Source organism: Schistosoma mansoni (genome assembly GCF_000237925.1).
Source record: "Schistosoma mansoni, WGS project CABG00000000 data, supercontig 0080, strain Puerto Rico, whole genome shotgun sequence".
Classification (NCBI taxonomy): Eukaryota; Metazoa; Platyhelminthes; class Trematoda; order Strigeidida; family Schistosomatidae; genus Schistosoma; species Schistosoma mansoni.
The window spans coordinates 961,549-975,539 of record NW_017386030.1 but is presented as its reverse complement, the minus strand read 5'-3'; the positions used below and the strand labels follow the sequence as shown (position 1 = coordinate 975,539).

General features: G+C 36.2%; 1 protein-coding gene across 1 annotated transcript in view; it reads left to right on the top strand.

Annotated features, from left to right (window-relative positions):
• The window catches only part of Smp_198810 (serine/threonine kinase), a gene marked incomplete at both ends in the record, with an annotated part of 40,444 nt that overhangs the window by 14,242 nt on the left and 12,211 nt on the right, over positions 1-13,991 (top strand). Inside the window, 5 exons of the mRNA XM_018790508.1 lie at positions 892-1,225; positions 5,660-5,717; positions 7,126-7,257; positions 10,119-10,224; positions 12,029-12,406. Coding sequence (XP_018646238.1) covers positions 892-1,225; positions 5,660-5,717; positions 7,126-7,257; positions 10,119-10,224; positions 12,029-12,406 — 1,008 coding nt within the window. The remainder of the gene's footprint in view (positions 1-891; positions 1,226-5,659; positions 5,718-7,125; positions 7,258-10,118; positions 10,225-12,028; positions 12,407-13,991) is intronic.

The following is a 13,991-nucleotide window of genomic DNA, read 5'->3' as shown; positions in this document are numbered from 1 at the left end:
TGGGTAAGATAAAAAATGTACTCATATACGCTTATATGAAAGTAGTTAAGGTTGATAAGCGAATAATTGACAATGTCAAAATGTAACTCCAGTAGAAGGAAGCTAGAATCAGCTGTGTGTACTTAACAAGATTGATCACATATTTCAATCTTAATCTAGTTGCTTTCAAAGATAAATGAATGATTACACAAGGTGAATTGCTGGATTATCTTGAGAGAAGTATCATTATATAACACATTCGATTTAGTTTAACAATATAGAAATACAGTCAATTCCTGGAAATCACTAAACAAGCTTATAACATTGAACGAAATGACCTGGTGCGACCGAGAGTGGGGAGAGGCCACCTTCGCTCTCGAAATGCTCTCACATTGCTATGCGTAAATAGACTCTGCCAGGGAAGTCTTATTCACTACCTTCTCGTGGCACCGGTGTTGTTTACGATATTGAGAGAACGAAAAGTGAATGTTCGGCGCTTTAACCGGGTTGGTAGATATGAAGGATCCACCTAGGGGAGTTGGAAAGCTCTCATTCCAAACCAATGATGCACATGGGCTTCAGTATCTTGAAGGAACAAACGGCGTATGAATCAATTGTTAGTCACCGACTACAATGGGACTACATCTCCTAACAATGCAGCACTGCCTTATAGATCAGATCTTCAGGTGAAAGGCTCCGGGTGTGGGCCTCTAAGAAAACCACCTGTTTCGGTTTGGGTATCCTCACACAAATCAAGCGGGATTTATGTGGCGCATATCTATTTGGTGCCCCTTTGTTCCAATATTGATGTGTTTCAATAAGTAAAGTAGACATTTTCATCATCTTCTACTTTCATAATGTAACCTTCTTCAATTCCATTCCAATTTTTTTGTTTTGTTTCTTTCATTATAGCCATCAAATGTTCTCTTAGATTCTGATTGTTTAGTCAAATTATGTGATTTTGGTTTAGCTCGATCATTAAAAGGTCGTAATAAATATGAAAATGTCAATGGTAAACTGAATTGTAAAACCTTATTACCAGCATTAACTGAATATGTAGCCACACGTTGGTATCGTGCACCAGAAATTTTATTAGCATGTCATAATTATACAAAAGGTGTTGATATATGGAGTTTAGGTTGTATATTAGGTGAAATGTTAATTGGTACACCATTATTTCCTGGTACATCAACATTAGATCAAATTGGACGTATATTAGCTGGTTTACCTAAATTAAATAGAGAAGGTAATGTATTTTCTGTAAACAGTTATATTGAGTTTATTTATTCATTACTTATTGTTATTACCATCTCTTCAACAACACTGATTGAACTCCACCGGTTACTACTTCTCATTAGAATTCCAGGAAATACCTTTTGGAGATAGTAACTCACTGAAGACAATGGTGAATGGAGGCTCAATTTTGTGAATTGTTTGAAGTTATATACTAACACAGTTGGATGTCGACCGGCTCAGTGGTCTAGAAGTTAAGCGCTCGCATGCGAGACTAATAGGTCTTGGGTTTGAATCCCTTTGCTATAGGGTTGTGGATGGGCATTGCTGAGGAGTCCTATACTACTGTATACTAGTAACGTTTCTCTCAACAAGGTGATATCTTTGGATTGTACTTTTGGAAATAACATCAGTAGAACTATGTTCAAAACTATCGAGAGATTATTGTTTTTATGTGGGTTAATCAAAGAGAAGTCGTATACGCATACATTTGAATTTATTCAAAATTAATGTATCACTAACGATGAATAGTCATATCCAATGTGATTTAAGGATCTAAATAATTTCTATCTATTGATGGAAAAATTTTAAAATGATAAAATCATATTATGGGCTGGATAGTGGCTAGTAATGGCATCTAGGATGCGCGTTTCATCCTATTTGGGACTCGTCAGCTGGATGTATCTGCATCTCAGAGAGTTGGTATTCACTTTGAGACTCGAAACCAATACCGTTCGCTTGAAACTCCAACGGCTATCAGAAATCAATAACTAAGTGCATAACGCAACGCTGTTTGAAGCGTACAGTACTGGGTTCGAGTCTTGAAGTGAACACCAACTCTGTAGTGTAGGTACATCCAACTGGCAAGTCCCAAGTAGGACTACACGTACGTCCTGAATATCACTACTAGCCACCATCCATCTTTGCTTATAAAGCTTTTGACTTGAAACAATATCGAGGAAGTCCGAACAGAATTCGCATATACCAATAAGAGACTGATCAATTGCAGTCCTAAACATTATTGGGAAGATACAAGTAAACAATACAAAAGTGAATACAAGTCTCATTGTATAAAACATTCTAATTAGTTAAAACCGATCAGTGATATTTAGTCATACCATCTACCACAATGAAATTACTAATCAGACGCAAGGTTATTATTTCGAATCATCATAAGATTGTAGAGAGCGTCGAGTCTTGATGGACTATGATCACCGCTACAATGAGATTACGCGCCCAAAAACGACTTGGTTCCCTCGATAACTCGCAAACCAGGAGACTGTAACTGATCCAGATAGAGTATATTTATTGGCGACCTCGTGGTATCTAAAGAATACCGAGACGTGCTAACGAGTACAGTCAGTAAGGGCAGAGCGTAAGAAAGTTCGAACCAACAAGATGGAGAGCGGATCGAGAAGTGACTTTGATACAGTTAAACAAGTACAGTAAAACAATCGCTGGTACAACAGGTTACAATAATAATTGTTTCTATTATACCAATCGCGTTCTTGTTGACAAAAGCAGGTCACTACAAGATAAATTGTTAACTTTTAATATCAGTAGAAAATCCTACAAAATAGTGTACTGTATACTACTGATGTCAACAGATATAAGTAGTATATATCATTAATAGAAAGTAAAAACGCTTGACGATAGAAGTTTAAGATGATTAAAGAGAAGAAAACATGAACAGAGAATGATGAGCGTAGAAATGAAAGAACAATAAAGTTTGAGACAATTGATTGATTACATTCTCTACGTTCGCTTGACCCCATTTGTATAAACCCGTTCACTATAATAATTGTCCCTACCCATGTTCTTGTTCACTATATCGATCACTAGTGATCATATGCTCACTAGTGACTGGCAGTATGAGGTATTTCCTGGAGTTCTAATGAGAAGCAGTAACTAGTGGAGTTCAACCAGGTCTGTTGAAAGATATCAACTCACTGAAAACATTGGTGAATGGTTGCTCAATTTCCTAGATCAGTTGAAGCTAGACATCAACATGGTTGGATGACAGCCGGCTCAGTGGTCTATCGATTAAGTGCTCTGGAGCGAGACTGATAAGTCCTGAGTTCGAATCTCGCGACGGGAGGTCGTGGATGTGCACTGCTGACGGGTCCCACAATAGGACCAAATGGTCGTCCAATGCTTCCAGATTTTCCATGGTGGTGATCTAACTTCAATTGATTCATGATCTCAACTTTATAAAATCTGAGACAGTTGATTGACTACATTCACTTGTCCCCATTTATGCACATTCTCGTTCACTTTAATAACGTATCCATAACTTTCTTATCATAATATTAAGATATAAAATGCTTCACCTTAAAGTAAGCAAATATAACAATAACAATGAGAAAATCATGCTGTGATAAATATCGTCAGATTAAATGATTCCCTTAGAAATCTCTAATCTATTACTCTTTAATCTATAAAAGGTTATTCATATCTCTCTCTTTGTTTTTTTTCTTTTCTTTCATATCAATATTGCTACCCTATTGAGTTGAACTTGAACTCATTGAACTCATTCCAATCAGTACTGGATCATAGTTTAGATGACACAGTATGAAATCAGCTAAATATTCCATGGATATTTGATTCTTTTTCTATAAGTACTAAAACGAATAGGTTATTTTAGGTGTATCTCAATTAAATAGTGAAATATTAAGTCAATATGGTGAAGTAGTTAGGGTGAAGTAAAGATTACTTTGTTTAAATTAACCAGGGACCGGTCAGTTCAAGGTCATTTCTGATCAAAACCAATAGCCGTACATCATCCTGTCATGATAACAGATTCTTGTGAATATGAGACTGACTGTGGTAAAATTATATGAATTATATAGTAGTAGCAGTAATATCGTGGCCTATTCTTCATTGGACCCCTGTCGCACCAATTAAAACCCTGAAAAATGTACCTCGATATCAATCCATGCATCTGAATCCTGAAAATAGGATTTGGGCTTCAAGATGAAAAGTTTATAGCATAGGGAAGTATAGATTTTTTTTCTGGTTAGCGTTTTTTTAGCGGGTTAGTTTTCTACGGTATGGGGTCGCTAGCTGCATGTCCAAACCTCCTTCTTTACCCGGGCTTGAGAGAAGCAGTAACTCTAGAAGAGCTACAGGCGGATACCCTAAGGCCGGATACCATCAGCATCAGCCTTCTGTGGGAGAGGACAAACCAGTTTCAAGCTGAAGATGAAATCAGGAAAAGACGTTGGAAGTGGATAGGAAATACATTGAGAAAATCTCCGAACTGTATCATGAGTCAAGACCTAATTTAGAATCCTGAAGGGAAGCGAAAAAGAGGAAGGCCGAACAACATGTTACACCGGGAAATAGAAGCAGATATAAAAAGGATGAATGTTAACTGGAAAGAACTGGGAAGGATTGTCCAGGACAAAGTTGAATGGAGAATGCTAGTGAGCGGCCTATGCTCCTTCACGACGTGGGGTAACAGGCATCAGTAAGTAAGTATAGATATATCATGTGCCTGTCTTGTAATAACATTTGAAGATTAAGCGGTAGATGAGAAGCTGCAAACAGGACATACTATTGGAAGAAGTTGATTCAAACATTTAGTCATGATTTCAAGTTGCTTTCTCTTAATTAGGTCAAAAGAAACAATGTAATTACTTAATGATTACTGTACTCCAAATAGAGCGTCCTAGTCCTCTATAGAAATTACCTATTGGTTATAATCATAACTTACATACAAATGACTTACGCCTGTTACCCTCATGAGGGAGCTTAGGCCTCTCACCAGCATTCTCCATCCAACTCTGTCCTGGGCAAACCTTTCCAGTTCTTTCCATGTTGTTATTTATCCTTTTCATATCTGTTTCTATTTACCGGAGTAATGTATTCTTTGACCTTCCTCTTTACCGCTTCCCTTCAGAATTCCAAGTTAGGGCTTACATACAAATTGCATTCGACACGGCTCAGAATCGATGTAGGTGTATACACTCTTTATCTTCCCTTAAACCTTGAGATTAAAATTGCTTCATAACTTTCTTCCTTCCTATACTATATCCTTATATGCTACCTTTCTTTTATATATTACCACCACTAAATTAACTACTTCTATGAATCCGATGTGCTAACAAGGTATGGCAACTTGGACCGATGCATAAATGTGCCTGGTCCTACGTTGTAGCTGACTGACTGACTGACAGTTAATTCGTTCAACTACAATTTTATTTGAATTCAATACTTACTAACTTACTTACTTACGACTGTTACCCCCAATAGAGCATAGGTCGCCAACCAACATTCTTCACCTGTAGCCCCTCTTGGGACTACTGCCAGTCCCAAATTCGGATGAAGGAGGAAGGTTGGGTATGAGGCTAGCGACCCCATCCTGTAGAAAACTAACTCGCTATTCAAACCATTTGAGTTCAATAACTATTTAATAACTGATTTACAAACTTTTATTCATTTGTAGATATAGAAAGTATTAGAAGTCCTTATAGTATTTCAATTTTGGAAAAGACTCATATCAAGTAAGTGATATAGTTTGAAGGTAGTACCTAATATCAAGTGAATTGTGTCAATGAATGAGTTAACGATGAATAAGTTATGATTTATGTGCTTAAAACTTAAGCCTACCAACTTTTACATGTCTATGACTTACCTACTTCTTTCCTTTCTTCCTTCCTTCCTCACTTACTTACGTACTTACACTTGTTATCCCTCGTGGAACATCTGCCACTGATCATGATTCTCCAACCCATTCCATCCTAAGTTTTCCATAAAAGAAAAAATCATTCACATTCCTTTAAAACACATCTATTAGTAATATCAGAATGGGATTTTGTGGACATTTTAGTAATTTTATATAGTTGAGATCATAAGTTAATTGAAGCTAGATCACCATGGAAAACCTGGAAGCACTGGACGGCCGTTTCGTCCTATTGTGGGACTACTCAGCAGTGCGCATCCCCTTCTGATTATGATCATATGCTCACTAGTGACTGGCTCCATGAGGTACTTGCTGGAGTTCTAGTGAGAAGCATTTACCAGTGGAGTTCAACCGTGTCTGTTGTGAGATATCAACGCACTGAAAACATTGGTGAATGGTTGCTTAATTTCGTGGATTGGTTGAAGTTAGACATTAACATGATTGGATGACAGCCGGCTCAGTGGTCTATCGATTAAGTGCTCTGGAGCGAGACTGATAAGTCCTGAGTTCGAATCTCGCGACGGGAGGTCGTGGATGTGCACTGCTGACGGGTCCCACAATAGGACGAGACGGTCGTCCAGTGCTTACAGGTTTTTCATGATGGTCTAGCTTCGATTGACTCATGATTTAAACTATGAAAATACTGAAATCTCCAACATACGTCTTCTAACATACACCAATACTTAATGATTGAAATGAAATCCTTCAATAAGAACAGAATTAAAATACCAGAAAATAAATATTTAACAAATGTACAATGAAAAATCTTTTTGAAATTAGTTCACATTAGAAGAAATTCATTTAGTATTGTTTACCTGAATCTTCCAATTGATGTTTGAGACTACAGTTGATCATTCTCCTTGTGGCATATGTAAATCCTGTGTGAACTATATTTGTATTGCGTTAAATCACAAGCTTTAAAAGCAAAGATGGATAGTGGCTAGTAGTGGAATCCAGTTTAACGGGCGTTTCGTCCCATTTGGGACTCGTCAGATGGATGTACCTGTATCTCAGAGTTGATGTGCACTCTGGGACACGAACCCTGTACCGTTCGCTTCAAACTCCATAAAGTTATCTACTTAGCTACCGAGTCCTGATAGTCACTTGCTTGTACAATAATTTGAAGTTTAAATTCATTTAAATATAAACAGTAGAATAGTTTTCATAGTTTCAATGATTGATATTTGTTATCTTCAAAGTCTCTCTTTTTTTTCACTTTTCCATTTTAGACGTCGTCCATTAGATCAAATTTTAAAAAATACTAATAAAACTGTAATGGATTTACTGAATCAAATGATTAATTTTAATCCACATAAACGAATTGATGCTTTGAATGCCTTGAAACATCCATATGTTCGAAAGTAATTCAATGAGAGTGATATTATTCTTTAAATATTCATGATGAATCTGCTTTATCGATGTGTATCTTGTATAGGTTGAATCTTCTAATAGAGAGTTAGTTTACCCTCTCGAAATCCTCTCACATGGCCACGTGTATACAACCACTATCAGGGAAGTCCTACACACTGTTTTCTCGTGGAATTACTGTTGTTTACAAAATTGAGAGGACGAAAAGCGAATGTCCGATGCTTTAACTAGGTTGGTAGACACTGAAAGTTCACCTAGGGGAGTTGGAAAACCCTGATTCCAAACCACTGGTGTACATTAGCTCCAGTATCCTGAGTAAACAAACGGCATACGAACCAATCCATGGTCATTGGCTACTATGGGACTTCATCTCTTTACTATACTCCAGTCCTTCGTGGATGAAACAATGAGATCAACGGCTCGCGGTGTGGCCCCATAAGAAAACTACCTGCTTCGGTTTGATGATCCGGGTGGTATCAGAACCCTCACACAAATTAAATGATTTATGTGGCGTATATCCATTTGGTGCCTCCTTATATCAATGTTTATGTGTTTAAATAATTAAATAAATAAACAAATCATGATTCATTTCTGTACATTCTAAAATAATAAATATGAAATGTTATAATCTACTGATCTTTGGTAGTAATTGTATGATTGATGCACTACTTGCAGTGTATTCTTTCGTTTGGACTATTAATGTAGATAGGTCATTTTAAAACTTCTAAGCTGATAGTGTGGTGTGTACTACTGATACTAACAGATATAAGTAGTATGTATAAGAATTGAAAAGTAGAATTTTTACAGAGAGAAGATAAAATTGAAAGGTGGAGAAAGTAAAACAGAAATCAATCAAGATAAAAGAATGACAGTGTTTGTAATGGATAATTCAAGGAATATAAGGCAAATACAATGTGTAATTTCTGAAGATCCACATAGAAGTTAGTCATTAGTGTACATTTGGTTATTAATATTAGGTTAGGAAAGTTATGTACGTTTCTAAATTAATAGTTAGCTTCACAAACTCATCATTATTAGATACTCATTACTTGATTAATTGTAGTCAGTAAAATTCAAGCACATTAGAAGTGGAATAGGAATCACTGATAAAAATGTCTTTCAAGTAAATATCTTAAGGTATGAATATTTCTAAATCGGTTTCTGGTGAGCGATTTCATTTTAAAACAAAACACCAGTCTACTACTTTTTATGGTTTAGTAGTTGTTCAATTAAACTTGTTATTGAAGTAGACGTTAAGCGGGGGAAACCAATTTCTTGTTCATTACAAATTACACAATGTCTTCATCATACATGTAAGCCATACATTAAGTACTTCATTTACAAATCATCCATTAATTGTCTCTTATAACCTAATTATTCCTTCATACCTGTTTTTATTAAAATTATTCTCTGTTAACATCCATATTCTCTTCAATTCGATCTTACCAAACTTCTGCTCGCCAACATCTCACTTTTGATTGAATTGACATACTGGAATAAGAGAAGAAACAGTGAAGATTGAAACAATTGGTTGTTAATTTGCAAATTGACTGTTCATTGTTTGGTAATCAGAATTTACTGAGATAGTCTGTAATCTTTGCTTAAATACATTCGATTGTCCCCAACTAGTGTTCTGTTCACAACATTTGGTGTCGCTGCCAACCAGGAGGAGGAAGGGTGCTGTTCTGCGGACGCTGCTGCGGGTCTGGAGTGGAGGTGCTAGTTGGGGCAGTCTGGTGAGGAGAGGTGGCGTCGAGTGGAGTGTTCTGGCGGGGCGGCGTTGGCTGTAGCGGGTGCTATCGACGGAGAGTAGCAGTGGGACGTGCGGATGCTGGGCGTACGTCGAATGTAGACGGTTCAGCAGGAGTACGGGTGATGAACGTCCCAGGTGCCGGGTGGATGCGGATGTTGGTGCCCCGGCAGGTCGACGCAGCTATGGAGGTCAGCGCGCCGCAGACTCGACATTCTGACGGAGAGTTTGGCACAGACTGCAGTGAAAGAAGATAGTGGCGTGGCGAGCAGAACCACCTCATGAACGAATGCTTTAAAGGGGGGACGAGTGTGGTGTGGTCTACTTATATCCATATAAGTAGTATATGGTGTGGGTCAGACATAGAATGTATTTTGGCAGAAGACCGATGAGGAAAGAACTGGAATGAAGCGCAATCGTCTGGAAAATGCATGAGCAATGGAATAAGAGAAGAAACAGTGAAGATTGAAACAATTGGTTGTTAATTTGCAAATTGACTGTTCATTGTTCGGTAATCAGAATTTATTGAGATAGTCTGCAATCTTTGCTTAAATACATTCGATTGTCCCCAACTAGTGTTCTGTTCACTACAATACTACTTATGTTAATAGACATAAGTAGCACATAACACAACTGATTACTTACTTATTGATTACTTACTTGTACCTGTTACTCCCAATGGAGCACAGGCCGCCGACCAGCTTTCTACAACTCACACTGTACTGGGTATTCCTTCCTTTTTCTATAAAATTTTTATTCATTCTTCTCATATCTGTCTCCACGTAATGTGTTCTTTGATCTTCCTCTTTTCCTTTGACCTTCAAAATTCCATTTGAGGGCTTGTCTTGTGACACAGTTGGGTGCTTTCCTTAAATTGTGTCTTATCCAATTCCACCACCTCTTCCTGATTTTTTCCTTCGCTTGAATCTGGTTACATATAAAAAAAATCATACACTGTTATTGAATTAAAAGTTTTTATGAAAATGATTCATTTTTGAATTTTTATTTCCACACCCCCCCCGACCACCATCACCACCTAGATACTACTTATCTCATTAAATTCTATTATTTTTTTTTGTGTTTTTTTGACAATATGAAAAATAGATTTTTTAATCCAGAAGAAATTATGAGTAAAAGTCATAATGTGGTACCACCATTAGATGATAATATACAATTAACTGTCACTGAATATCGTAATCGTCTATATCAGGTAAATGAAAGTTGAATATTCAAAAAAAAACAACGTTTTTTTCTTCTTCAGTTACTTAATTTGAAAGTAACCAGGTAATAAATTAGATTGGATTGATAGGATATGTAAAATACAATAATAGATAAGAGAGAAAGTATTTATTGTCAGGTGGTTACAAATCATTCATTGAATAAATTCAGGTTTTAGTAGCTGAATGGATAACGTGATGACGTTTGAAGTGAACGGTATTGGGTTTGACTTCTAGAGATGTAGGTGATGAGTCCTGAATAGGACAAAACGCGCATCAAACTGAATTCCACTGCTAGTCACTATCCATCTTTGCTTACTCATTTATTAGATTATATATCTTGCTTTCAGTCTTCCAACTATATCTATTAGTGTGTTCTGACATTTGAATTGAACTTTTCGTTTGATCTCTAAGTGTTCTGTCAACACTTTACTTTCAATACATTGAAACTATTCAGTTTATCTGCTAATTGCAGTATTTGAGTCGTCATGTTCCACTACACACTAGTTACAAATGATCTTGTGAGTAGTGTCCACTTTAATTATATATTTCATGGAAAGAAAAATTGAGTTCAACTCTAGTATTTTGATTGTTACTGGAAAATGGATTCACAGTGAACTGTATCGTTTATAATGAATTAAACAAACAGATGAGAGTTCTTTTGAATAAACAAAAATTTATAGGGGAAAGGAAGATATTTTAAATTGTATTCTATAGTTGAGGGATACTACCCCTAATTCAGGGTCTGAAAAGCTACACGTCGACATTCTAGAACGTTCCTCAAGCGGTGATGAGATGGAATGTATTCGGCTCTTCCTGAGCTTCATGAGGCTTCTTTGAGATCGCCGACTAGCCATCCTTGCAGAACAGACCTTTCAATTTATTCAAATTTACTAAGTGACTACATTTTAAATCTTCGGGTGTACAGTTCACTTTTATTTCATCGTTGATGATTTCATTTAAGCTTAAACTCTTGTTATTCGTGCATCTGAACACATCAACATTTGAATAATAAGTACCAAGTTCATCTTTCACTGTTTACTTGTACATGTAAATGTAATTCAGTGTAGTTAATGAGTCCTTATTAAGAATAAACTTACATCAGTTCATGATTCACTGTAAAGTCTTGCTTGTTACAACTGATAAGAATATTCATAATAAATCTCATTCAAAATTCACTTGGTATCGTTTGTTAGAATCTTCCCATTGATGCTTAGGACTGCAATTGATTGGTCTCTTATTGACATATGTAAATCCTGTTCGGACTGCTTCGATTTTCATTCAAGTCAAAAGTTTTATAAGCAAAGATGGATGGTGGCTAGTAGTGATATTCAAAACGTACGTGTAGTCCTATTTGGAACTCGTTAGTTTGATGTACCTACACTGAAGAGTTGATGTTCACTCTGACTTGAGCCCAGTACTGTTTGCTTCAAACGTCATTGTGTTATCTACTCAGCTACTGAGTTCCACTTGCTTGTGCAAGTGGAAGATTCAAACAAACAATACCGAGTGAATTCAAACTTCACCTCATTGCATAAGAAATTGGTTATCAGAACTCAGTAGCTGAATGGTTAACGTGGTGACGTTTGCGTCGAAGAGTACTGGGTTCGAGTCCTAGAGTAAACATCAACTACGAGATACAGGTACATCCGTCTGACGAGTCCTAAATAAGACGAAACGCGCGTCAAACTGGATTCCACTTTTAGTCACTGTCCATCTTTGCTCATTATAAATGCTTTCACTCTATTGAACTTACTTTATTCTTTCTATTTTAATTCAAATAAATGTTATATATAGATGATTAATTCAAAGAAACTACGTAAACATAATCATAATAAATCTGTTGATCAACTACCAAATCCAATTCCTAATACAACACCGACCGAGAAAAGTGATGAGGAACTAACTGTAAGAAATCAAATAGATATGGATAGATTACCATGTTCCAAATTGAGAAATAATCATTTAGATGATGGGGGAAAGTTGGAAACTAATCAAGCATCATCATCATCATTGAATGTTAACCATAAATCATTCATTCAATCAATAAATCGTACTACACCTAATCAAGAATTTCATAACAATTCTCATTTAAATATTTGGAATCCTGAAAATATGAGACCTATATCTGATTTGGCTACATATACTGTTAAACCTAGTTCATCATTATCTGTGGTTAGACCTTGTTCTCATACAGAATCGATATCGAATGTTAACAATGAAGAATTGTCACGTGTTGGGTAATTTCCTTATACTTTTTTTGTTTTGTAAATTGCACTACTTAAATTTGATTAAGTAGCATAACTGGAACATCAATTACCTTGGTGATGTTGAATGATGATAATCGGGATATCTGACTTGAAATCTATCAACTAGACGTATGTGAATCCTAGTATTGATCTACATTTATGACCATACTCGTTTCATGAATTTCAGTACTAGCCATCAGTCAACTTCCTGGGAATATGTGACTAAGTGGCAGTGTTCAAGGTGTTCACTTAAAATGTATATTAAACAACAGAGACCAATCAATTTCAGTCCTCAATATCAAACACACACAAATATGAAGCGAATGTTAAAATTTCTCGTTACTTATTAGTTTTCCTTCATATAAAATATAAACAACTTTACTGATGAAAGGTTCCTGGACAAATTAAAATATAAGTATTTGATTCATAAAGAAAACGATCTTATAATTGAAATCATGAGTCATTTGAAGCTAGACCACCATGGAAAACCTGGAAAAAAAGATAGTCGTTTCGTCCTATTAAAGAACTCCTCAGCAGTACGCGTGCACGATCCCGCCTTTCGAGATTCTAACCCAGGACCTATCAATCTCGTGCGCGATCGCTTAACCACTAGACCTCTGAGTCAGCAGCCGACGGTTTTAATGTCTAACTTCAACTGATCCACTATTATATAACTTCATATTATACAATACTCCATGAACACACTCTAAATAACCATAAATGATTCCACTTCATTTGCTAAAAATGCCTAAAGTAATTAGTCAAATCACAAACGTTGAAAACTGTGCCTAATTTCAATCCATTCTTCATGATGTCAATTGTAATCTCAAATGAAATCTGACTTTCCTCTAGTTTATTGTGTTATACATGTCTGTGGTTTGTATCAAAATAGTGAGACCTACTTTATTATACGAATGGTTAATCTGAAGTCTTAGGAAACAATCTTATTACATACTGAATTTATGGATTGACTTACATTATCATTATAACGTTCTGTTCTCCTTTCTACACACGAATGGGACGTTAATTTTTCTTAGACGATTATCTACACTAGATTTCAATCCAGTGTCTATTCTACAGGACTTCAGATCAAGAACACGTGACTAGCCTGAGTAGAACGTAAATATATTTCAGCATCAAACCGACATAATCCAACAATAATGAACAATCAATCAATAATAATTAACAAGAATAAAGGAATATATAACTCATTTGACATCTCTATCAAACTATCTATATACTTGACTAAGCAGACAATCAATCATTATCATTCTCGCTAACATATTAATTATAAAACCTTGAATAATTGAAAACGAACTATTCAGAGTTGTATTAAATTAGTCGGCGTAATTCCTTCAACTACATTTCTGTATCATTTTTAAGTCTTTTAGAAATTTATTGGGAAACATGAAATTTTAAGCAGAGATGGATAGTGGCTAAGAGGGGGATCCAGGACGCACCCCCCACACACCGGACGCCCCTCGAATCCCCCCACGCTATCACCATGCCCG